This window comes from Zea mays, chromosome 9 (genome assembly GCF_902167145.1).
Source record: "Zea mays cultivar B73 chromosome 9, Zm-B73-REFERENCE-NAM-5.0, whole genome shotgun sequence".
NCBI classification, from domain to species: Eukaryota; Viridiplantae; Streptophyta; class Magnoliopsida; order Poales; family Poaceae; genus Zea; species Zea mays.
In genome coordinates, this window is record NC_050104.1 from 25,633,151 (window position 1) to 25,659,020 (window position 25,870).

Consider the following 25,870-nt stretch of genomic DNA (forward strand, 5'->3'; position numbering starts at 1 on the left):
GCTTCCCTCTCATCTAGTGTCTAGTCTAGTTCTGTCTGCTGCCTGCTAAGGGCAAACACAACATGCATGTACAGCAGCACCAACACCACCATGCTTGCTATTGGCTATCGCTAGCTATAGATGGAGTGTGTGCACTCTATAGCTTTGTTGCAATATTGCAAGCAAGGACCACGCTATGCTACTGGCGTCTAGTGTGTTGTGTGTTGTTGGCTTCATTCTTTCATGCTCTCACTCTCCCTCTCCCTCCAATGATAATGATGGTCTGACCTAGCTCCATCTCTGATTGTTCCAAAATCGACATCTATCCTGGTAGTCTCATGCATCTCTGATCATCTATACATAAATGGAGCCAGTCAACCTGCAGAGCCAGTACTATTACTACACCACATGAATAATACTAAAGGTCGTGCACCATTTCATCGTATATGATTGATTCTATTAACTAAGTAGATGTATGTATTGCTCTTTGACTGGTAGCTAGGTGGTGCTAGTACTATATTCCCAGTACCCAGTCAGGACTCAGGAGCATGGATGTCTTTTGCACTGTTATTGAGTTGCTTCCATCAGTCGGTCAAACAGATATAATACATTGCAATTGGTATTTTTTAGGTGCATAGCTTGTTCTTCTCTTCTTCAGGGCTCAACCTCTGAGGGTAGGGCAGAGAAAGGAAAGGATCAATTAATGAAGTGAAAAGGCTCTAGACTCCAGCTCCAGTTTAACACAAAACAAAAAAAATCAATCAAGGGAAATTAGAGAGAGAACAAGATCTTTACTTTTTTTCTCCCCTCTCGAAAAATTAGATCTTTTCTTTACCGGTCGCCAGTTGACTAAGCAAGAGAGACCAATGCAATCATCTCTATAGGAGTCACCCGCTCATCGCTCACCAATTCACCATGCCTTTCCGTTCAATTAGTTCCTCTACATAAGCAATTTACAGCAGCGCGCAACAAATAAATGGGAAACAGTTAGCTACAATATTCATGGAAGAGTGAGCTACAGAAATTAAAGAAGAGAAGACCATCTGTCCATGGATGGATGGATGCATCATATGTGAGTTGGTCCGAGGAACGAACTCATATGCAGTGAATTAGTGCCTACATATCAAGAACTGTTGTAGATAAAATGATGTTTTACTTCTAAACTATATTTATCAACTTCGTAAACAGCTATTTTTTAAGGAGCTATTTTTTTTCAAAAACTAGTGAAGTTACTCTTACACCCTACCAAGGTCATCATATCAAAATTCGCTATATCCATACTATAATAGAATTTTTACCCATCCGACCTCAAGTTCGACGTACCCACTGCCCATCCCACTGAGAAATTTGCTATTTTGTCACTCTCAATTTTGGCTGCCTGTCATTATGCCATCCCGTGTCTATGACTGGTGGGACCGTCTGTGTCTATGATTTGTGGGTCCGATGGCATACTGGCGAAGCCCACAAATGATAATGGCAAAATTGCCAATGGCTCCATCCCACTACCACTCTACCCATACCAGTTTGGCGTACCCATTGCCTCTTCGACACGGAGTGCAAAACCGACTAGGTGCCCGTTCCGCCGCGAAGCCCGCCTATTCCAAACCCACGTCGCCCTCGGTCGCTGGCAGCCCGGGCCCCACGTCTTTCGCCACGTCACCGATCCGTGCTTCCCGTCCCGCCCACCAATCACAGCCTCAATTCCACCTCTCCACGGATCGTGTGTTTTCTCTCGCCCGCCCCGCGCCGTCCGATCCCGCCTCGCATCCCGAATCCACTTTCCCAACGGTCACATGAGACCGCCTTGGTCCACGCCCGCCCTCCCGCACCTCTCCCGTGATCTATATAACTCCCCCCGCGCCCCAGTTCCCGTCCCTAGCCACCGCATCGTCGCCCTCAAATTCGTTCCGTCCAGGCAAGGAAGAAATCGAGCAGCCAAGGAGAGGAGAAGATGGCTCGTACGAAGCAGACCGCCCGCAAGTCCACCGGAGGCAAGGCCCCGCGCAAGCAGCTCGCCACCAAGGTTCGTCTCTACCTACCCGTACCGATCTGCTGTTCCGATCCCCTCGATGGTTCCCGTTGTAAGACGGCGCTGACGCGGCGGCGGTTGTTGTTTTGTTGCAGGCGGCGAGGAAGTCGGCGCCGACGACCGGCGGCGTGAAGAAGCCCCACAGGTACAGGCCCGGGACGGTGGCGCTGCGCGAGATCCGCAAGTACCAGAAGAGCACGGAGCTGCTGATCCGGAAGTTGCCCTTCCAGCGCCTGGTCCGTGAGATCGCTCAGGACTTCAAGACGGATCTGCGGTTCCAGAGCCACGCCGTCCTGGCCCTCCAGGAAGCCGCCGAGGCCTACCTCGTCGGCCTGTTCGAGGACACCAACCTCTGCGCCATCCACGCAAAGCGCGTCACCATCATGCCCAAAGACATCCAGCTCGCCCGCCGCATCCGCGGCGAGCGCGCGTAGGCGTATCTCGCGCCCGGCCCCAGTGGCGGCGGAGGGATGGAGGAGTGCAATTTGTAACTTTATGCTGTTTGTTCGCTTTTAGACGGCGCGGCGAAGAAGTAGTGTAAAAACGGCTTTACAAGTCTATTTTGTGCGGTAGTTCGTGTAGGCCGCTTCGTCCCGAAGCGATCTTGGTAAAAGACTGATCATTCGTGTTGCCAAACGACACAATTCGTATTTTTTTGTGTGCCGTGTAGAACACGGTTTGTTGTTATTGGAATGGTTCACCGAAATCTGTGTGCCCGTTTGGGTAAATATCGAGGGCACGGGAATCAGCAGCTAGACCTAATCGATGTACTGTAATTGCCCTCAGACGCAAGACAATGAGGCAATTAGCAGTCGTTGCGTTGGAGGGCTGTCCGGTCTGAAAAATGTGGTGTTAGTCCGGATTTTGGAACAAAATTGTCTTTTTTTTTCTCTTCTAATAGGACGCGAACCCCGGATACACGTGCAACACGATGGTCTTTTTGAGGTCGGTTTTGAATTCCGTTTCCGTGGACTCTGCAGCTAACAGGGAAATGAGTTTCCCCGATATTCAAACTCTTCTACTCTTCTATAGAGCAGATGACACGGTCTAAAGACTCTTTCCACTTTCGGAATCTCCGTAAAATTGGCGCCCCGGTGAAAACAAATAGCTCAATATAATTTAGAACATCACTGACCATAATTTATTGCTGTAAATTTTGTTTGTCCAAATTTATTTCGGTTTAGATACGTAGTAAAAAAAAGTAAACAACAGTCGAATAGGTGATCACATAGGCACTGTCCACTGATTCTGACGCAAATCTCTGAAATGAATTAGATCGTTCGTTCAAAGCTCAAATTTTCTAATTGGCACAACTGATTTGTAATCCAGCTAAATTAATCCTAAGTGCCGCTTTATACAGTCCAAAGAATTTAGAATATAATCCCTCCGTTCTAATTTAGAATTCATTTAAATCTTTTTACCTAAGTTTGACTAGCTCATCTTATTTATTTTTTATGATTATTATTAATTTTTACTTTGATATTATTTTTTCGTTAAATCTCTACTACTTATTAAGGGTAACATGCCGTTCTGCCTTTTTTCATTTCCTGTTTTGCCCTCATCCCTCGTAAAATCTCTACTACTTATTAAGGCGGTAAGGGTAGTCTGCCGTTCTGCCTTTTTTTCATTTCCTGTTTTGCCCTGCTAGATTAGAGACAACATATCCACCACACCACATATTATTTTGATGTTATAGTAGAAGATATAAGAGTTATTAAAGTCGTAAGGGTAGCCTGCCTCTCGCTGTTCTGCCACCAGCCGTGGCCTCCCTCCCGCGCGGCAAAAATATGTGGCGAGCAGGAATCAAACTGTGACCGATTCGGTAGAGAAGCACACGCTTAACCAAGCCAACTACAGTTGTTTTGTGTTACATGGTGGTCGTTTATTTATTTTTACAGTCGAACGTTGGCTTCAATCCAGGCAAAAATTTTACTTGCTCCTCGGGTAGGTTGAAACCCACTCGTGATTCTTTTAGCGAAAACAGTGGGGGAAAATCCTATCGAGTATGAAGATAAATTATAGAGAAAAGAACAATATAAAGGGTAAGAGATCCAATGTCGCTCCACTCTTATTGCAGCAGTGGCTTTTGAAGCATTTTTTAATGTTCATATTACCCTTCTTTGTCATAGTTAATATACTCCTGTTTTAGAATGAACTCCTGTTTTATAAACTGGAGCAACTCTTTGTGGGTTTGATAACTAACACCAGTCGTATTTTCTTGCAACATATTTAGTATTTTATATTTTACTTATGATGAAGCTCAAGTATAATAAAACTGGCAGAGAGAATGACTGCTTGCCTAGAGTTGGGTATTGGAATATGATGAACAAGGTGCTTACCATTTACTGAATAGTATTTTGTAAAAATCAATATAACCAAATAGTTAAACATATTGTCTAAATGTTTCTTGCCATGATGTTCCTTGTAGGCAAGCCAAGCTGACATCTTCTAACAATTGGATGGAGTCTTTTTGTGGGTGTGAAACGGCTTAAAGCATGTGACTCTGTCTTATTTATCAGGTCAACATTTAAACTGAGTAACATATATGAGACTATTCTTTGTCTCAAGCAAATGCACATGCCACTGTTGAGAAACTAAATCTATCCGATTTTGTATAATGTTTTCCCAATATTATCATATCAAGGGGTTACAAAAACTGATCACCTTGTAGAATCTTTCCTTGACTTAAATACCATGTGAATTGTATGCTACTTGATTAGTAAATCTAGCATGCTACCTAGAGTTTGATTTGTAGTGGTAATCCGATACGCTGGTTGATTTGTTCGTTTGTTTGCTAAGTTTACAAGGGATGGTGATGTGTAGCTAGCTGTAGTGGTGCCTGCTGTCTCGCGTTATTTGTACATTGTAAAACAACCGCTGCTCTCCATTTGATCGATTGAATGAATGATGTTTCTAGGTCTACTCTTATGTGAAATATTTTTTTTGCCGTGGTCGAGCCTCCACCGCCGCCAGCAGCCTCCCGTGCGCATGGGGCTGTTGTCGTGTTGTCTGATGTCCTTGAAAGTCGCCTAGAGGAGGGGGGTGAATACGGCGAAACTGAAATTCTCAAAAACAATCACAACTACAAGCCGGGTTAGCGTTAGAAATATAATAGAGTCCGCGAGAGAGGGTGCAAAACAAATTGCAAGCGAATGAAGAGTGAGACACGTGGATTTGTTTTACCGAGGTTCGGTTCTCGCAAACCTACTCCCCGTTGAGGAGGCCACAAACCTACTCCTCTTTCAACCCTTTCCCTCTCTCAAACGGTCCCTCGGACCGAGTGAGCTTTCTCTTCTCAATCACTTGGAACACAAAGTTCCCACAAGGACCACCACAAGATTGGTGTCTCTTGCCTCAATTACAAGTGAGTTTGATCGCAATGAAAGAATCAAGACAGAAAGCACGATTGCAAAAGCCAAGCGACAAGAGCGACAAATAACACACGGATCACTTTCTCTCTCAAGTCACTAATCACTAATGATCTCTTTTCTCAATTGTGAAACTTGGAGAGATGGAGGCTTTGAATGTGTCTTGGAATGGATTGCTAGCTCTTGTATTGAATGTTGAAGGTTGGAATGCTTGGGTCCTATAAATGGAGGTGGTTGGGGTTGTATTTATAGCCACCAACTACTTCCTAGCCGTTACTCCATTCTGCTGAGCGCGGACGGTCCGCCCGCCAGGTCCGGACGGTCCGCCCCTGTAGATCAACGGCTGAAAATGCAACGGTCAGCAGTAACGGCTATATCAACGGCTATATTGCATTTAATGCGTCGTCAGATGTCAGACAGACCTAGTCGCGGACGGTCCGGTCGTGCACCCCGGACGGTCCGCGAGGCCGCTATAATTCATTTTTCCGAACCCGTTACCTTTAGGTTTTTCGGTTTCTCACCTACCGGACGGTCCGCGCCTGAGCCCGGACGGTCCGCGCACGGTCTCGGACGGTCCTTGCTTTTCCTTCGGACGGTCCGTAGTGCATACTTGGATTTTTGCATTAGTTCTGTCCGAGTGTCATCCTGGTGTTGCGGACGGTCCGCGCTTGGCCTGTTTTTCCAAAAAGCTTCTCCTGTCCGGAATAATCTACGGTATTCCGGACAGTCGATTTAGTATAGTTGTAGATGAACCTTTGACACCTGTAGAACATATAATCTAGAGCAAACTAGTTAGTCCAAATATTTGTGTTGGGCAATTCAACCACCAAAATTAATTAGGAACTAGGTGTAAGCCTAATTCCCTTTCAATCTCCCCCTTTTTGGTGATTGATGCCAACACAAACCAAAGCAAGTATAGAAATGCATAATTGAACTAGTTTGCATAATGTCAGTGTAAAGGTTGCTTGGAATTGAGTCAATATAAATACCCATAAAGTATGCATGGATTGTTTCTTTATTTTTAACATTTTGGACCATGCTTGCACCACTTGTTTTGTTTTTGCAAATTCTTTTGTAAATCCTTTTCAAAGTCCTTTTGCAAATAGTCAAAGGTAAATGAATAAGATTTCGAGAAGCATTTTCAAGATTTGAAATTCTCCCCCTGTTTCAAATGCTTTTCCTTTGACTAAAACAAAACTCCCCCTAAATGAGATCCTCCTCTTAGTGTTCAAGAGGGTTTTGATATATCATTTTTGAAATACTACTTCCTCCCCCTTTTGAACATAGTAAGATACCAATTTGAAATTGACCAATTGAAAATCTCCAATTTGAAAATTAGGTGGTGGTGCGGTCCTTTTGCTTTGGGCTCATATTTTCTCCCCCTTTGGCATGAATCGCCAAAAACCGAATCATTAGAGCCCATAGAATTACTCTTTTCCCCTTTGGTCATAAATAAGGGAGTGAAGATTATACCAAAGACGGAGTGATGCTCGGAGTGACGGCGAGGGATGAGTTGCGGAGTGGAAGCCTTTGTCTTCGCCGAAGACTCCAATTTCCTTTCAATACACCTATGACTTGGTTTGAAATAGACTTGAAAACGCATTAGTCATAGCATATGAAGGATACATGATCAAAGGTATATAAAAGAGCTATGTGTGCGAATCAACAAAAGAAGTTCCTAGAATCAAGAATATTTAGCTCATGCCTAAGTTTGTTAAAAGTTTGTTCATCTAGAGGCTTGGTAAAGATATCGGCTAATTGATCTTTAGTATTAATGTATGAAATCTCGATATCTCCCTTTTGTTGGTGATCCCTAAGAAAATGATACCGAATGGCTATGTGTTTAGTGCGGCTATGCTCGACGGGATTATCCGCCATTTTGATTGCACTCTCATTATCACATAGAAGAGGAACTTTGGTTAATTTGTAACCATAGTCCCTGAGGGTTTGCCTCATCCAAAGTAGTTGCGCGCAACAATGTCCTGCGGCAATGTACTCGGCTTCGGCGGTTGAAAGAGCTACGGAATTTTGCTTCTTTGAAGCCCAAGACACCAAGGATCTTCCCAAGAACTGGCAAGTCCCCGATGTGCTCTTTCTATTAATTTTACAACCCGCCCAATCGGCATCGGAATAACCAAGTAAATCAAATGTGGATCCCCGAGGGTACCAAAGCCCAAACTTAGGAGTATAAGCCAAATATCTCAAGATTCGTTTTACGGTCGTAAGATGAGCTTCCTTAGGGTCGGCTTGGAATCTTGCACACATGCATACGGAAAGCATAATGTCCAGTCGAGATGCACATAAATAGAGTAATGAGCCTATCATCTACTGGTATACCTTTTGATCGACGGATTTACCTCCTGTGTCGAGGTCGAGATGCCCATTGGTTCCCATGGGTGTCTTGATGGGTTTGGCGTCCTTCATCCCAAACTTGTTTAGAATGTCTTGAGTATACTTCGTTTGGCTGATGAAGGTGCCCTCTTGGAGTTGCTTCACTTGAAATCCTAAGAAGTATTTCAACTCCCCCATCATAGACATCTCGAATTTATGTGTCATGATCCTACTAAACTCTTCACATGTAGATTCGTTAGTAGACCCAAATATGATATCATCAACATAAATTTGACATACAAACAAATCATTTTCAAGTGTTTTGGTAAAGAGTGTAGGATCGGCTTTTCCGACTTTGAATCCATTTGCAATAAGGAAATCTCTAAGGCATTCATACCATGCTCTTGGGGCTTGCTTGAGCCCATAAAGCGCCTTAGAGAGTTTATACACATGGTTAGGGTACTCACTTTCTTCAAAGCCGAGAGGTTGCTCAACATAGACCTCTTCCTTGATTGGTCCGTTGAGGAAGGCACTTTTCACGTCCATTTGATAAAGCTTGAAGCCATGGTAAGTAGCATAGGCCAATAATATACGAATTGACTCAAGCCTAGCTACTGGTGCATAGGTTTCACCGAAATCCAAACCTTCAACTTGGGAGTATCCCTTAGCCACAAGTCGAGCTTTGTTCCTTGTCACCACACCATGCTCGTCTTGCTTGTTGCGGAAGACCCACTTGGTTCCTACAACATTTTGATTAGGACGTGGAACCAAATGCCATACCTCATTCCTAGTAAAGTTGTTGAGCTCCTCTTGCATCGCCACCACCCAATCCGAATCTTGAAGTGCTTCCTCTACCCTGTGTGGCTCAATAGAGGAAACAAAAGAGTAATGCTCACAAAAATGTACAACCCGAGATCTAGTGGTTACTCCCTTATGAATGTCGCCGAGGATGGTGTCGACGGGGTGATCTTGTTGAATTGCTTGGCGGACTCTTGGGTGTGGCGGCCTTTGTTCTTCATCCTGCTTGTCTTGATCATTTGCATCTCCCCCTTGATCATTGCCGTCATCTTGAGGTGGCTCATTTGCTTGATCTTCTATTTCATCAACTTGAGCTTCATCCTCATTTTGAGTCGGTGGAGATGCTTGCGTGGAGGAGGATGGTTGATCTTGTTCATTTGGAGGCTCTTCGGATTCCTTAGGACACACATCCCCAAGGGACATGTTCCTTAGCGCAATGCATGGAGCCTCTTCATTACCTATCTCATCAAGATCAACTTGCTCTACTTGAGAGCCGTTAGTCTCATCAAACACAACGTCACAAGAAACTTCAACTTGTCCAGAGGACTTGTTAAAGACTCTATATGCCCTTGTGTTTGAATCATATCCTAGTAAAAAGCCTTCTACAGTCTTAGGAGCAAATTTAGATTTTCTACCTCTTTTAACAAGAATAAAGCATTTGCTACCAAAGACTCTAAAATATGAAATACTGAGCTTTTTACCGGTTAGGAGTTCATACGATGTCTTCTTGAGGATTCGGTGAAGATATAACCGGTTGATGGCGTAACAGGCGGTGTTGACCGCCTCGGCCCAAAACCGATCCGAAGTCTTATACTCATCAAGCATGGTCCTTGCCATGTCCAATAGAGTTCGATTCTTCCTCTTCACTACACCATTTTGTTGTGGCGTGTAGGGAGAAGAGAACTCATGCTTGATGCCCTCTTCCTCAAGGAAGCCTTTGATTTGAGAGTTCTTGAACTCCGTCCCGTTGTCGCTTCTGATTTTCTCGATCCTTAAGCCGAACTCATTTTGAGCCCGTCTCAAGAATCCCTTTAAGGTTTCTTGGGTTTGAGATTTTTCCTGCAAAAAGAACACCCAAGTGAAGCGAGAATAATCATCCACTATTACAAGACAATACTTACTCCCGCCGATGCTTATGTAAGCAATCGGGCTGAATAGATCCATGTGGAGTAGCTCAAGCGGCCTGTCGGTCGTCATGATGTTCTTGTGTGGATGATTGGCACCAACTTGCTTTCCTGCTTGGCATGCGCTACAAATCCTGTCTTTCTCAAAATGAACATTTGTTAGTCCTAAAATGTGTTCTCCCTTTAGAAGCTTATGAAGATTCTTCATCCCAACATGGGCTAGTCGGCGGTGCCAGAGCCAACCCATGTTAGTCTTAGCAATTAAGCATGTGTCGAGTTCAGCTCTATCAAAATCTACCAAGTATAGCTGACCCTCTAGCACACCCTTAAATGCTATTGAATCATCACTTCTTCTAAAGACAGTGACACCTACATCAGTAAAGAGACAGTTGTAGCCCATTTTGCATAATTGAGATACAGAAAGCAAATTGTAATCTAATGAATCTACAAGAAAAACATTGGAAATAGAATGGTCAGGTGATATAGCAATGTTACCCAATCCTTTGACCAAACCTTGATTTCCATCCCCGAATGTGATCCCTCGTTGGGGATCTTGGTTTTTCTCGTAGGAGGAGAACATCTTTTTCTCCCCAGTCATGTGGTTTGTGCACCCGCTGTCGAGTATCCAACTTGAGCCTCTGGATGCATAAACCTACAAAACAATTTTAGTTCTTGATTTTAGGTACCCAAACGGTCTTGGGTCCTTTGGCATTAGAAACAAGAACTTTGGGTACCCAAACACAAGTCTTTGACCCCTTGTGTTTGCCCCCAACAAACTTGGCAACTACCTTACCGGATTTGTTAGTAAGCACATAAGATGCATCAAAAGTCTTATATGAAATGTCATGATCATTTGATGCACTAGGAGTTTTCTTTTTAGGCAACTTAGCACGGATTGGTTGCCTAGAGCTAGATGTCTCACCCTTATACATAAAAGCATGGTTAGGGCCAGAGTGAGACTTCCTAGAATGAACTCTCCTAATTTTGTTCTCAGGATAGCCGGCAGGGTACAAAATGTAACCCTCGTTATCCTGAGGCATGGAAGCCTTGCCCTTAACAAAGTTAGACAAGTTCTTAGGAGGGGCATTAAGTTTGATATTGTCTCCCCTTTGGAAGCCAATACCATCCTTGATGCCAGGGCGTCTCCCATTATAGAGCATACTTCTAGCAAATTTAAACTTTTCATTTTCTAAGTTATGCTCGGCAATTTTAGCATCTAATAATGCTACATGATCATTTTGTTGTTTAATTAAAGCCATGTGATCATGAATAGCATCGATATCAACATCTCTACATCTAGTACAAATAGAAGTGTGCTCAACAGTAGATGTAGAAGGTTTGCAAGATTTTAGTTCTACAACCTTAGCATGCAACATATCATTCTTAGTTCTAAGGTCAGAAATAGTAGTATTGCAAACATCAAAATCTTTAGCCTTAGCAATCAAATTTTCATTTTCTACTCTAAGGCTATCAAGAGAATCATTCAATTCCTTAATCTTAGCAAGCAAATCATCATTATCATTTCTAAGATTGGGAATTGAGACATTACATACATGAGAATCAACCTTAGCAATTAATCTAGCATTTTCATTTCTAAGGTTGTCAATAGTCTCATGGCAAGTGCTTAGCTCAATAGACAATTTTTCACATTTTTCAACTTGTAGAGCATAAGCATTTTTGACCTTAACATGTTTTTTGTTTTCCTTAATAAGGAAGTTCTCTTGAGAGTCCAAGAGATCATCCTTCTCATGAATAGCACTAATCAACTCATTTAATTTTTCCTTTTGTTGCATGTTTAGGTCAGCAAAAAGGGTACGCAAATTATTTTCCTCATCACTAGCATTATCATCACTAGAGGATTCATATTTAGTGGAGGATTTAGATTTAACCTTATTCCTTTTGCCGTTCTTTGCCATGAGGCACTTGTGGCCGACGTTGGGGAAGAGGAGTCCCTTGGTGACGGCGATGTTGGCGGCGTCCTCGTCGGAGGAGGACTCGGTGGAGCTCTTGTCGGAGTCCCACTCGCGGCACACGTGGGCCTCACCTCCCCTCTTCTTGTGGTACCTCTTCTTTTCTCTCCTCTTGCCCTTCTTGTCGTTATCCCTGTCACTGTCACTTGATAATGGACATTTAGCAATAAAGTGACCGGGCTTACCACACTTGTAGCACACCTTCTTGGAACGGGGTTTATAATCCTTCCCCTTCCGTTGCTTGAGGATTTGGCGAAAACTTTTGATGATTAAAGCCATCTCCTCATTGTCGAGCTTGGAGGCGTCAATTGGTTGTCTACTTGGTGTAGACTCCTCCTTCTTCTCCTCTGTCGCCTTAAAAGCCACCGGTTGTGCTTCAGACGTGGAGGGATCGTCAAGCTCGTTGATCTTCTTTGAGCCCTTGATCATACATTCAAAGCTCACAAAATTCCCGATTACTTCCTCGGGAGTCATTAGTGTATATCTTGGATTACCACGAATTAATTGTACTTGAGTAGGGTTAAGGAAAATAAGTGATCTTAAAATAACCTTAACCACCTCGTGGTCGTCCCACTTCTTGCTCCCGAGGTTGCGCACTTGGTTCACCAAGGTTTTGAGCCGGTTGTACATATCTTGTGGCTCCTCCCCTTGGCGAAGACGGAAGCGACCGAGCTCCCCCTCGATCGTTTCCCGCTTGGTGATCTTGGTGAGTTCATCACCCTCGTGCGCGGTCTTGAGAAGGTCCCAAATCTCCTTTGCATTCTTCAACCCTTGCACCTTGTTGTATTCCTCCTTACTTAGAGAGGCGAGGAGTATGGTTGTAGCTTGAGAGTTGAAGTGCTCGATTTGGGCCACTTCGTCCGTATCATAATCCTCATCCCCTATGGATGGTACCTGTGCTCCAAACTCAACAACATTCCATATACTTTTGTGGAGTGAGGTTAGATGAAATTTCATTAAGTCACTCCACCTAGCATAATCTTCGCCATCAAAAGTTGGCGGTTTGCCTAATGGAACGGAAAGTAATGGAGTATGTCTAGGTGTACGATGATAGTGTAAGGGGATCTTACTAAACTTCTTGCGCTCTTGGCGCTTAGAAGTTACGGACGGCGCATCAGAGTCAGAGGTCGATGTTGATGAAGTGTCGGTCTCGTAGTAGACCACTTTCCTCATCCTCTTGTGCTTGCCGCCTTTCCGATGCGACTTGTGGGAATAAGATTTTTCCTTCTTCTCTTTGTGGTGTGAAGAAGAAGATCTTTTCTCCTTCCGTTTGGAGGAGTCCTTCTTCTTTTCCTTCCTCTTGGTGCGGGACTCTTCCGATGAAGTGCTCCCTTGGCTCGTAGTGAGCTTGTCGCCGGTCTCCATCTCCCTCTTGGTGTGATCTCCCGACATCACTTCGAGCGGTTAGGCTCTAATGAAGCACCGGGCTCTGATACCAATTGAAAGTCGCCTAGAGGGGGGGGGGGTGAATAGGGCGAAACTGAAATTCTCAAAAACAATCACAACTACAAGCCGGGTTAGCGTTAGAAATATAATAGAGTCCGCGAGAGAGGGTGCAAAACAAATTGCAAGCGAATGAAGAGTGAGACACGTGGATTTGTTTTACCGAGGTTCGGTTCTCGCAAACCTACTCCCCGTTGAGGAGGCCACAAAGGCCGGGTCTCTTTCAACCCTTTCCCTCTCTCAAACGGTCCCTCGGACCGAGTGAGCTTTCTCTTCTCAATCACTTGGAACACAAAGTTCCCACAAGGACCACCACAAGATTGGTGTCTCTTGCCTCAATTACAAGTGAGTTTGATCGCAATGAAAGAATCAAGACAGAAAGCACGATTGCAAAAGCCAAGCGACAAGAGCGACAAATAACACACAGATCACTTTCTCTCTCAAGTCACTAATCACTAATGATCTCTTTTCTCAATTGTGAAACTTGGAGAGATGGAGGCTTTGAATGTGTCTTGGAATGGATTGCTAGCTCTTGTATTGAATGTTGAAGGTTGGAATGCTTGGGTCCTATAAATGGAGGTGGTTGGGGTTGTATTTATAGCCACCAACTACTTCCTAGCCGTTACTCCATTCTGCTGAGCGCGGACGGTCCGCCCGCCAGGTCCGGACGGTCTGCCCCTGTAGATCAACGGCTGAAAATGTAACGGTCAGCAGTAACGGCTATATTGCATTTAATGCGTCGTCAGATGTCAGACAGACCTAGTCGCGGACGGTCCTTCGTGCACCCCGGACGGTCCGCGAGGCCGCTATAATTCATTTTTCTGAACCCGTTACCTTCGGGTTTTTCGGTTTCTCACCTACCGGACGGTCCGCGCCTGAGCCCGGACGGTCCGCGCACGGTCTCGGACGGTCCTTGCTTTTCCTTCGGACGGTCCGTAGTGCATACTTGGATTTTTGCATTGGTTTTGTCCGAGTGTCATCCTGGTGTTGCGGACGGTCCGCCGCAAGGGCCCGGACGGTCCGCGCTTGGCCTGTTTTTCCAAAAAGCTTCTCCTATCCGGAATAATCTACGGTATTCCGGACAGTCGATTTAGTATAGTTGTAGATGAACCTTTGACACCTGTAGAACATATAATCTAGAGCAAACTAGTTAGTCCAAATATTTGTGTTGGGCAATTCAACCACCAAAATTAATTAGGAACTAGGTGTAAGCCTAATTCCCTTTCAGTCCTCCACCCCTTTTCAGGGACCGATGAGGAGGAACGCGGCAGCGCTGCATCCGGAGCTGCTACAGCTGGTGGAGCTTGCCCCGGGCGCGCTTCGTGAGAACTCCATCGTTGATGTGTTGTATTCACAGTGGCTCGTGCTACCCGAGACGACCAAGCTGGTATCCCTTCAACGCGCCCTTTCGCCTCCTCGCTTGCTGCTTTGGTTTGTGATTAAATTTCCAAGAACTCTAAAACACTTCGTTTCTAGATCGTTGGTTACACTGCCTAGTGCGTCGTCCACATTGTCTGTGTCGACTGTTTGCAGGGCTATTTATGGCCTATTGGTCTAAAGTGAATAGGTTTCCGTTGTTTGCTGTTTAGGCGCTCGATTGAATCTGAGCAACGAGGATGCCAAGATGTCGACTGACAGTGTGTGGGTTTGTTGTGTGTTAGCAGAAGTTATGTGTTTTTGTGGCTGGATGGGGCAGATTTGGGGGTTTGGCAGTTGTGTGAGTGCAAAACCTGAAAAGGAGTAGGTGGGTTTCTTATGATTAACAAATTATTGTGATTTATGAATGGATGGTGTTGTATGATGAAGTCTGGACTCTAGAGATGTCTCACTTGTTCTTACTAATTTAAGTTTGTGATTTGCAATGTTTTATGGTTGTGTGTCTCGTTAGTTTGGTACTATGTCATCTGAGATGTAATGCCAAGTTTTTTTAGTTTTTATCCCTTGTCAGTCAGGTTGTTGTGTGCCACTAGCATTAAGTAGAGAATAGCTCAAGGACAAGTACTTGTATTAAAATGCTAGGCCCTTTTAGTTGCAGGATTCATATGGGGGTTCATGACGAAGTGATGCTTATGTTGCTGTTTGTTTTGCTAATACAGTTGGGATCCACTGCAATTGGGTTGAAGACGAAGGATGGTGTTGTTCTCGCCATTGAGAAACGTGTGACCTCACCACTGCTGGTACTGAGTCACTTCTTATCTGGTCATAATGTTAAATGATATGGCTGCAAACATCAGGATATTTAATTAAGAACATTGCTTGCTGGCGAAAGTTATTTTTATATGATTATTCTATTAGTTGGTCTATGATTGAATTTTCATATTTCTTGTACAAGATTTATCTTTAGGTGGCTCCTCTTTCACACAGTTGTTATTTTGTTGGTGCAGCCCCGCACTCTTGCACTTTTTTTTGCAATATATTGTACCCCATCGGATGGAGTCTTCATGCAATTTTGTGGCTTGATTACATGAGTACTTTTATTTTTCTTATTTCCATCTTTTGTGTATCTGTGAATTAATCGATAAAGGCATCGATATGAGTATATGACTCTCGTTACCAAAGCCTAATAAATAGAAAAAATAAAGAATAAAGGATCTAATTCATCTAAAAAGGAGACATAAGATAGGTTTATTATAAAATATAATCGCATATCATCTGAAATTATAGGTTTATTGTTATCAAAAATAAAATCAGACCTTCCTACATTTCTTTGGGCCTGGATTGAGCAATGCTTCCTTTGCATATAACACACTTACACACATTGAGGTTGATGATAGTATATGTATTGTTTATTTATCGTTGCATCCTAACATTTCATCCAATATTTGTATGTTGTTGCAACACACGAGTATTGTACTGTCATATATAGAAGTTTGTATGATATTGCAATATAGTGGTGAAATAACAATTAAAATAACAAAATTTATGTATGACTAGGATCACAAATGGATTACGAAACATTTTCTTATAATGGTATAACACATATTTTTACATGAGTTATCGTGTTATTATATGTTATCATGGTATTATATGTTCCGTTGCAACGCACGGGCACTTCTCTATTATATTATTATGTTTTCTCTAGGAAATGTGTGGTTTTGACGAAGAAGCGAAGTCATATAAGGATCCTAGCGCGATAGAGTTGATAAAAACATAAAATAATTGGCCTCAAATGAATTATTACATCACACTTTGTAAATTTGTAAGTCAGAATTCCTTTGATCTATATAGTTAAATAAATTGTGCAAACATATAATTCTAATGTCTCATGGTTTGCAGGTTCTTATGCCATGGAGATACTCTACAGGCTATGTACTTTTCGTATTAATCATGCAAACAAATTTGTGTCTGTGTTTAATTTCACACCTACTCCAGAATGGTGCAAAGATATACCACTAAAAAGATTTTGGGAAACTATTCTTCTTATTTCGAAGAAATATAAGGTTACATACGGTGTCAAACGTATTGGATGGTCACATGACATTTATATGTGGTGACATTCAATTCGATCTGATGCTCCAATCGAATTAAAAGGGTAATTACTTAAAATTATTATGTCATATATATAGATGTTATGTTTATAATTTCATAATATAACAAAGTTGGCAACTTTTTCAGTCTTAATACTGGTCATTTTGCTCTGCACATTATGGAGTGGTGGGACAGTGGTTTAAGAGCGCAACTTAGTATGGTGAGAATAATAGCATATATGTAATTTGTAGTTAAGGATAATATTACTTATAACATTTCTTTACATGATGGTGCGACTCTGCGTAGGAATTTATTTATTGATCTGTTGACATACGAGAGGAACACTTCGATTTAACAGTCCTGGAAATATACAAGAGTACCTTGATCGTATTATGGAAAAAACTAGATGAAATAGATAGTTATGCTTATGTTTATTTTATATTTATTGATTTTGAATTTTTGCCATTAAATCTTCTTGTTAAATTTTATATAATACACTATCAGGTGAGTGTCCGTGCGTTACAGGCCTGAGTTTCTCTTTGATATCATTCCGGATGGCTTGTGGATATTGTCATCCATCTCATAATCGTATAACACATATTTGTATATATAAGTTATCGAGATATTATATGTTCCAGATGCAATGCATGGACACTGACCTATCTTATATAATACACTAGGTGAGTGCACGTGCGTCACAGGCCCGAGTTTCTCTTCGATGTCATCTCGGACAGCTCATATATGTCATCCTTTATCTCATAATTATATAACACATATGTGCATATATAAGTTATTGAGATATTATATGTCCCCGTTGCAACACACCGATACTGACCTAGTATTTAAATAAGATGAACGGCAAAGGAATTATTTTAACCGAGAAAATAACTCATACGGCCTGCATAATTACTCGGGAATTCTACTTAATTACACAAATGTTTGGCTGAGTTTTTAGGGTTCAGTCGGGTCCACTAAAGCGTGGCCCAACAGCCTGTGGGACCAACACGGCCCATACCCGCCTTCCAGAAGATTCGTCTACGCCTTCTCCCTGGAAAATTGCTTAGGGTCGCACAGCACAGACCGGAAGCACATCGCCCACCCACCCGCTGCGTCCCGCTCACCAAGTCACCACTCACCAGCCTTGCTGCGCGCGTCCTCCCACCCGCCGCCCGTAGCCATGGTGAGCCTTCTCTCCCGCCGCCCGACCTGTGTGCTATCCTATCCTATTCGTATCCCGTACTGACGGCGTCGACGCGCGGATGGCTGTGGCAGTCGGTGACGCTGCACACGAACCTGGGCGACATCAAGTGCGAGGTGTTCTGCGACCAGGTGCCCCGCACGGCGGAGAACTTCCTGGCCCTCTGCGCCAGCGGCTACTACGACGGCACCGTGTTCCACCGAAACATCAAGGGCTTCATGATCCAGGGCGGCGACCCCACCGGCTCCGGCAAGGGCGGCTCCTCCATCTGGGGCACCAAGTTCGCGGACGAGTTCAGGGAGTCCCTCAAGGTTGGTTGGTCTTCTTTTCGGTTGATGATTTGGTTGGGTCTTTCTGCCCTCTGCTCTGTGTCTGACGACGAAACGAATTTTTGTTTTGCTGGGTGGTGCAGCACAACGCACGGGGGATCATGTCGATGGCCAACAACGGGCCCAACACCAACGGCAGCCAGTTCTTCATCACCTACGCCAAGCAGCCGCACCTCAACGGCCACTACACCGTCTTCGCCAAGGTCATCCACGGCTTCGAGGTCCTCGACCTCATGGAGAAGGCGCAGACCGGCCCCGGGGACAGGCCGCTCGCCGAGATCAGGCTCAACCGCGTCACCATCCACGCCAACCCGCTAGCCCTCTGAACTACTACTGCCTTCCACCTGCTCCTGCAGTCCTGTCCCGTGGCCTTATTAATTACTATTATTACTCATGGAAATCAGGATGAGGAGAGTAATTTCGCGAGGACACTTTTGATTGATTTTGAAACATGGATCTGTAGCTCTCTAAACACTTGTAGTTGTAGAGCTCTAAAAAAAACTTTAGATTCTCATTTCTGAACAACTTCAGATTTGCGAGTTCTGTTTCTGGGTATCCTAGAGACTATAGTTCTGCGAATAATTCAGCAGCAGACACCACCTTTTTTGTGTATCTGTCTGGATTTCTGGAACGTCGGCTTCAGATCAACGGCGGCCATGATACTGAAGCCAACTATATACAGTAGACCTTCAACTACCACCACTCGACTCGAATCCAGATGTCAAACTGTACAGCTATCACGCGACGAATACTTCTGAGCTACAATTACACATGGATTCTCGCGGACTTCAGCACTCCAGCTCGCGAGCACAGTTTACTAGTCCAGCACAATGGAGGGGAGAACCTACAACGCTGTGGTTTCATGAACGCAGAAGTGCTCCATCCACTACAAACCAATGGCATTACAGAGCATAGCAAAAGAGAGGGTTTAGGGGATGCAGGGCAAGGCGACGTTTGTGTGATCTCTCCCCCCTTCCAGGCTCAGGCTTCAACGTGGCCGCCGGCTGGCTACCGGATGGTGATGTACCGGTTCGTGCCATGCTTGGCCCAGTGGTCCTTGAGGTCCACCGGAGTCGAGAGGTCATGACCTTCTGCTGCCAGCCGGCTGAGCAGCTTCGCGAACGCGCCCCCGCTCATCTTCCTTCCCCCCATGCGAGCGTGGCGCCTGTTGGGCATCACCGGGAGCGGGTGCATGGACATGTTCATGGTGCAGCAAGACGACTGCCACCCACCACTGCCCCATTTGTAGCATTGGTGGAGCTCCCCTGTGCATGAGCAGGCAGGCGCGGGCATGGTTGACTCGTCGAACACCACCTGGTTCAGGCCGAGATCCTGGTCCTTCCACTCGTTCTTCATCACAGAAGCGCGGGCTGAATCTCCTGCTCCACCAGTAGTCCCCGCATTCTTCCAGTCGCTGGTTGCTTTCTTGGTTTTTCGGAGTACACCTGATGGCCTCTTCGATGGAGAAGCTTGAGAATTGCTCTTCCTTGGCTTCTTAGCCTTCCCAACACTTGCGGGAGCTGTTGCGATAGGGTATGCTTCTGATATGTGCATCTCCCTGACATGGTCATATGGAGAATTGGCCAGCTGCAGCGGGGATGTTTGGACATGAGACAGATGGTCATGGTGATGGATGTTCTTTGTTCCATTGAGAGGAGGTCCTTGGTGAAATCCATTCCCACTATTCATATTAAACCCATTTGTACGGGCGAGTTCGAGTGCAGCTAGGGCGTTGTCCCTCTCCACTATTGCAGCATTCCGTTCAGCCATTGCAGCATCCCGCTGGGCGAATGCCATATCTCGCTCAGCTATAGCTGCTTTCTTCTCAGCGAGAGCATGGTCCCTTTCTCGGATGGCACTGTCCTTCTCATTCATCAGTGCCAGGAGATTCATACTTTGATGGTCTTTTAGCTGCCTTTGAGGTATCATCCACTGAAACACAGAACAAAAATTATAAGCTCCATGATCTTTAGGGAAAATATGCTTGCATCAGACAAAAATAGCTAGCAGGTTACCAATAGTCATGCATGTTGAAATTAACTCAAAGTTCCACACTGCAAATTTAGTCCTAATAATTGTTACACAGTAATACATAGCACAAGAAACCAAACATTTTATGAAAGAAACAAAAAAAAGGTGTTACTGCTTGTCACAAAATAACTTCAAAATTTAGATTATATAAAAACTCACACTATCGAGGCTGAGTATTCGTTGTTAGTTACATAAATGGGCAGACGATAAAAGGCACTCCCAACGTGTATTCATTGTTACAATAAATGTGGCTCATGATAAAGGCGCTCCCAACAAAAAAGAAGCCAAAGACAATAGAATATGACTGGCAGAAAGAAACTATTACTAGACCAAGCCTAATCCACATGACTGAGAGAAAATGCATGATCAGTGTTTGCAAGTTCTGACTTCCCTCCATCAATATTAAGGCACAGGTAGTTGCATGATTGCATCTCTAATAATTCATTCCAAAATGAGGAACAGCAAATGCATTACAGATTTTGACACAGTAACTTGCAAAACAACTTACCAGATATAGTCAGCAAAGATATGACAGAACTAACTGGATACATTGGCCCAGATGCAACCTCATACTCACAAGAAATCTGAGCCTATAATTAGGGCATTTTTGGATCCCAAGAGCTAAAGATCCAAACAAGAAGAGCTAAAAGTGACTAAAATGATAAAAGGTATCAATTTAGTCACTTTTAGCTCTTTCTATTTGGATGTTTAGCTCCTAAGTGACTAAACTTTAGTCACTTTTGCTTTAGCTCCTGGGATCCAAACAAGCCCTTAGCTATACAGAAAGAACAATAAAAGCAACCAAAAATGCACCATCATAACAAGCTTCCCTATGTAAAAAATGCAACATATGAACATTTCAATTATATAATTCTGTAGTGTTTGACTCCTCCCAAAAACCTCTTAGACTTGTTAACCTTAGTTAATAGGTCAATAAAGATGAACTGCTAGACCAGTCGTTAATCCTTTATCTTCCTCTGTTTTAGTATAATCAGACCATAAGCTATCAAATAAAGTTAGAATTATATGCTTTTATGCAGAAAAGGCATTACACTTTTTGGTTGTTCATAGAAATGTTTGGGACACATCCTCAAAATCAAGGTTCAATGCACCAAAACATCCAGTAGTGTTTAGTGATAACAGTTGAAATAGATGCCAATGCCACATTTAGTCTGTTTTTCTGAAATGCTGCATAAGTTCTAGATGGCGAATTACACAAACCTGAGTATGAAGCGCTTTATATTGCTCAGGCCTTTGCCTGCCATTTTCTCTATGCCCAAGGTTGTCCATTATCACAAGCCTGCAGCCAGCAAAATAGGGCAGTAATGATAGCAGTGGATCACCTGCAAAATACAAGTAACAAAAATTAACGACAAAAAAGAATTTTCCAAACCAAAACGTAGCTAGATTATCTTGTCGGAAGTTTATAGCTCCAGAAAATCTGGAACAAGGACGATAGGAAATGCACAAAGGAATAAAGAACATATTATCTCAAAGGTAGCAAGTTCAAACTTCAAAAAAGGAAATTTGTGAGAACAGAAGGCCACAGCAAAATTGGGGATATGGGCAAACAAGAAACTACACGTGTATGGATCTAGGCCCACCTATCACCAGTGGGTATGGCATGGTATAGATCAATGGGTGAATGAGAAAACATTTATATCATGTTAATTATTGAGTTATGACTACAAAAAATAGAAGATCATAGCTATGGATTGACTCCGGATCAAGAGTTCAATGGGACTGCGGCAAAAAAAGACACAAAATATACTAGTCCCTGACATCAGTTGTATACTCTTAGTGACAGGAGGCATGAACAAATGCATGTATAGTGTACTCCCCACAATAGTAAAATAGTGAGCATTATCTAGAAGGGCTTGTTCCAAATGTCACCAGGTGTATATCACTCGTCATATTCACAACAAAACTAACTAAACAGCAACTGGGTTTATGCAGATGCAGTGCCAGCAAAAGCGATCCATGCATGCATCGACCACATATGGTAAGTGTACACTCAGACTAATGGCATAAAGGTTAACCAAACATCTGTTAACAAAGCCATTAACTTGTGAACGATGGCTGTATGAGCTAGCATTATAGATATCGAGTCTGAATCTGAACTTTCACAGGTCTAAAGTACAGAAAATTCTCCAGCTGAAGCAATGTCAAACAATCACCATGTGCTTTCAATCATTTACAGATGGTTCAGTGTGGGGCATGACAACCCTGCCAGACAGTCAAGTGTCTTATCAACCAATGCACATACTATACTATTAAAACATGTTTGGAATTAATATGTACTGGATCAAAAACTCTATTATCTGAAACATGACCTCGATCAGTGGAGGACCCAAAATTTGAACCTAGACATGACTAGCAAAAATATCTCACATTCAAATATGGTATTATCCAAGATGTGATCTGAACCTGGTGGAGACTAAGCACAAGGTACCACGAGGTCAAGGGATGGATGGTCTACAGACTGGAGTACTTAAAGACGTTGGGCATTTTTAGTTTGGACCTTCTAAAACTAACCGGTATTAACAATTTTGGCCAAAATATAGGGTAGGCCTAGTCCTATATGGCCTAAGGCTGGGTCCACCCATGCTCAATCTGGATGGTCACAAAAGTTTTGAAGCAGAATATGCTAGTACGGAAGTACCTAACATCAGTTGCATACACTTTGCAACAGGAGGTATGTAATGCGTACTCCCAAATCCCAACAGTAAAACAGCATGCAATGTCTAAAAGGGTTCTTGTTCCAAATGTTCACCAGGAATTCCAGTGGCTAAGTAGATCATACACCATGTCCATAGCATGGCTAAATGAATAAGAGCAACTGAAAGACGTAGAAGCTTTTTGCAAATCCTATCGCAGCGGCAACTGGCTTTGGGGAGTGCCATAATATTCAAAATGCAATTCATAGATGCACTGGCCACATACGGTATGCGTGCACTCAAACTAATGGCATGCAGGTTTACCGGACACCTGTCAACAAGGCGAAACCGATAAACATGTTTTATCACAAGAGAACTGGCCAAGTTTAAAAGTGATGAACTTGTGAACAACTGTTATCTGTGGAAGAACAATCGGCATGACTCTGAACTGAACCTCTCACAGACCTAAAGCGCCGCAAGGTCTCCAGTCGGCGCTAACCGACAACCCCAACAGACAGTCAAGCCTCAAACCAGTCAATGCTCATGCTGATACTACACTAACCGAACGCCATTGGGACAACAACCCAGCTAGGCTCGGGGAGCTGCAGCGGCTCTAGCTCTGACTACTCAAGCACCGAATCCCAATCCTACCGAGTACCGGCTCCAGCAGCAGCAGCAGATACCGGCGGCACTACTGGTCTGCTGCCACTGCACCATCCAAAAACCTCACTCATAGTCACACCGCAGGCTCAGGGTACCCACAGACGACGAGGACCTCAATTGCCCCCATCCCTGCCTCCTCAAATCAGGCCAGGAGGCCGCATCAGTAACGGAACGGAACCTCAGAGGCACGAATCAGATGAAGCGGTAAACCCTACAACATCTCAATCGGCCGGCCCAAACGCCGCGAGGGGGGGAGGGGGAGCGCTAATCCAATGCGGCCTCCCCCGCGCGACGCTGAAGAAATCGGTAGCAATCGCTGCTGCTCACCGGATCATAAATCGGTCATGGGGTTGGACGGGGGTGGGGGGAGGTTACGCACACTGTCAGCAGCGTGTCCTCCTCTGCTGCAGAGACACTTCCGAAGGACGGGCACGGGGGGGCCGGCTTACCTGCCCCGGCGCTCCGCCGCCGGCGAGCGAGCACCAGCCGCGGGTCTGAGGCGAGGGGAGGCGTGGCTCCGGGGCAGCGGCTGCCTCTGCCTCTCTCTCTCTCTCTCGTGGCCTCGTGGGTTGGAGGAGGCTGCTGGGGATTGGGGGAGTGGCGGAGTGCAGTGCGGACTTGCGGTCCGTGTAGAGTCGGAGGAAATTGTGCGTCCGTGCGTGGGGACGGGATGGCCCACTAGTCAGGGGTAGATGTGTAGAATGGGAGATGGAAAATGCACCCTGCCAATCTAGAGAATTGCCATTATGGAACAAGATATACATGTTTCGACTAAATGGAGCCGTTGTCGATGTCTTCGATCTTTTGGAGACACAACCGACAGACTATGACTGATATGGACAACAATCAGTCATTTGCGTCTGCGGACACCATTTAATTCTCTCCGTGCTCACGCCGTCAAAAACCTGGCGCCGCCGTTTCTTGCTCACGCGGGGTACTTGTCCGTCTTCCCCAATCTAGAAACCCTAGCCGCCGTCTCTCTGCTCCTCTGCGAATGGATCTTCCTCTGAGCTAAGTGGTTGCCGATGCTGTTGAAGCGGCTCGTGCTGCTACCGTCGCGGCTTCGGAGGCGCGATGCGCGGCCATTATTGTAGAGAAGGAGGCCAGCGTTGCGGTTCAGTTCACCGCCATTGTTGTCGATAAGGTCGAAGCAGTTAAGGTCTCATCAAATGTCGTACGTATTATCAAACTCATGCACTCCTATGTTTGTACGCTGTGTTTTTTGTTGCTAGATAGGGTACAAGAACTGTCTCGCGTGGATTTGCAGGGGTTTAGGGTTCAGGGTTATCACCTTCTGCCATGTCCTTTTTAACTTCATCATCTGGTTGTTGAACAGGAAAATATCGATTTCAAGTATCATGTGAACATCAAGAATTCATTGAGATACGCTATTCAAGAAATGAGGAGGCAATCTACATTGTTGCATTCGGTTAATAAAATGTGTTCCACTATCCCAGAAGTAGAAGGTGGCAAGATAGGAAAGGTTTGTGGCCATCTGGAACATGTGTGCAAGATGCTAGAGAATACTTCAATTGTCTGTGAACAAGATTTGGAAACAAAGAATCCGAGTTGGGACCTTTATGACAACCCTTCCGTAGATGATGAACATCCTTTAGATGATGATGAACTTCGTGATGGCTACAGTACAGAAGATCCAGAGCTATGAGAAATTGTTTTTGATGACCTGAAGTGGGAAGAGAATAAAGCTAATGTCTCATTTGATGAGCATTATCGTGTCATAAACTACAGGTTCAAAGAGATATATGATCGTACCATGTACTTGTGAGCTCCTGTTTGGTTTGGATGAAGGTATTTTGTATGCAATGCTCCAAATGTACTATGTAGAACCGTTGTTGTAATGAAACAGTAGCGTTATTTGTCTGGAGCTCCAAATGTATTATGTAGAACCAAAATGCAGTTTTGTCTGTTCTATGTAATATATTTTGTCTGTTCTAATCTCGAATTGCCATTTGTCTGTTCTGTCTGGTGTTTATGTCTGTCTGGTGGTTCTGTTTGTCTATTCTCTCTGGTGGTGGTCCTGTCTAGTGACCAAAAGAATTATGTCTGGTGACCAAACATTATTCTCTTTTCTGTTGGCGACAACAACTTAGTTCATTCGGTCAGGACCTAACACAAACTAGGTTGGCGACAACAGACTGAAACTAGGTTGGCGACAACAGAAACAGAAATGAACTTAGTTCATTCGGTCAACAGAATTGTTCAGGCGACAACAGAAGTTTGTTCATTCGGTCAACAGAAACAAACTTAGTTCATTCGGTTTGGCGACAACAGAAACAGAAACATCTGGTTTGGTCAACAAAAACAGAAATGAACTAAGTGGTACACTTGTTCAGGCAACAATAGAAACAGAAACTAACTGGTACAGTACAACAGACTGGTTCTTCTTAACAGACTGAAACTAACTGGTACAGTACAAAGACTGAAACTAACTGACCAAACTGACTAGTACAGTACAACATAG

General features: G+C 44.1%; 3 protein-coding genes across 5 annotated transcripts; 2 read left to right on the top strand and 1 right to left on the bottom strand.

Annotated features, from left to right (window-relative positions):
- The first annotated feature begins 1,683 nt into the window (after positions 1-1,683).
- LOC103638137 (histone H3.3) lies at positions 1,684-2,714 on the top strand. Its single transcript, XM_008661118.4, has 2 exons — positions 1,684-2,002; positions 2,104-2,714. Exons 1-2 carry the CDS (start codon positions 1,931-1,933, stop codon positions 2,440-2,442), a joined length of 411 nt encoding a protein of 136 aa, XP_008659340.1. The 5' UTR covers positions 1,684-1,930; the 3' UTR covers positions 2,443-2,714.
- A 14,903-nt stretch (positions 2,715-17,617) lies between these two features.
- Positions 17,618-18,538, top strand: LOC100280578 (uncharacterized). The gene is made up of 3 exons (NM_001153497.2): positions 17,618-17,690; positions 17,783-18,019; positions 18,121-18,538. Exons 1-3 carry the CDS (start codon positions 17,688-17,690, stop codon positions 18,361-18,363), a joined length of 483 nt encoding a protein of 160 aa, NP_001146969.2. The 5' UTR covers positions 17,618-17,687; the 3' UTR covers positions 18,364-18,538.
- Positions 18,530-24,012, bottom strand: LOC100273963 (BBR/BPC transcription factor). 3 transcript variants are annotated; one of them, XM_035962155.1, is made up of 3 exons: positions 23,716-24,012; positions 21,290-21,411; positions 18,530-19,969 (listed from the first exon to the last, which is right to left on the bottom strand). In XM_035962155.1, the coding sequence occupies exons 2-3, from the start codon at positions 21,356-21,358 to the stop codon at positions 19,046-19,048; spliced, it is 993 nt and encodes a 330-aa protein (XP_035818048.1). In that variant the 5' UTR covers positions 21,359-21,411; positions 23,716-24,012; the 3' UTR covers positions 18,530-19,045. The 3 variants fall into 3 exon arrangements, with proteins under 3 accessions (XP_035818048.1, XP_008658294.1, NP_001141822.1); XM_008660072.4 differs by having other exon boundaries at positions 23,838-24,000; NM_001148350.1 differs by having other exon boundaries at positions 18,663-19,969; positions 23,768-23,922.
- Positions 24,013-25,870: the final 1,858 nt, after the last annotated feature.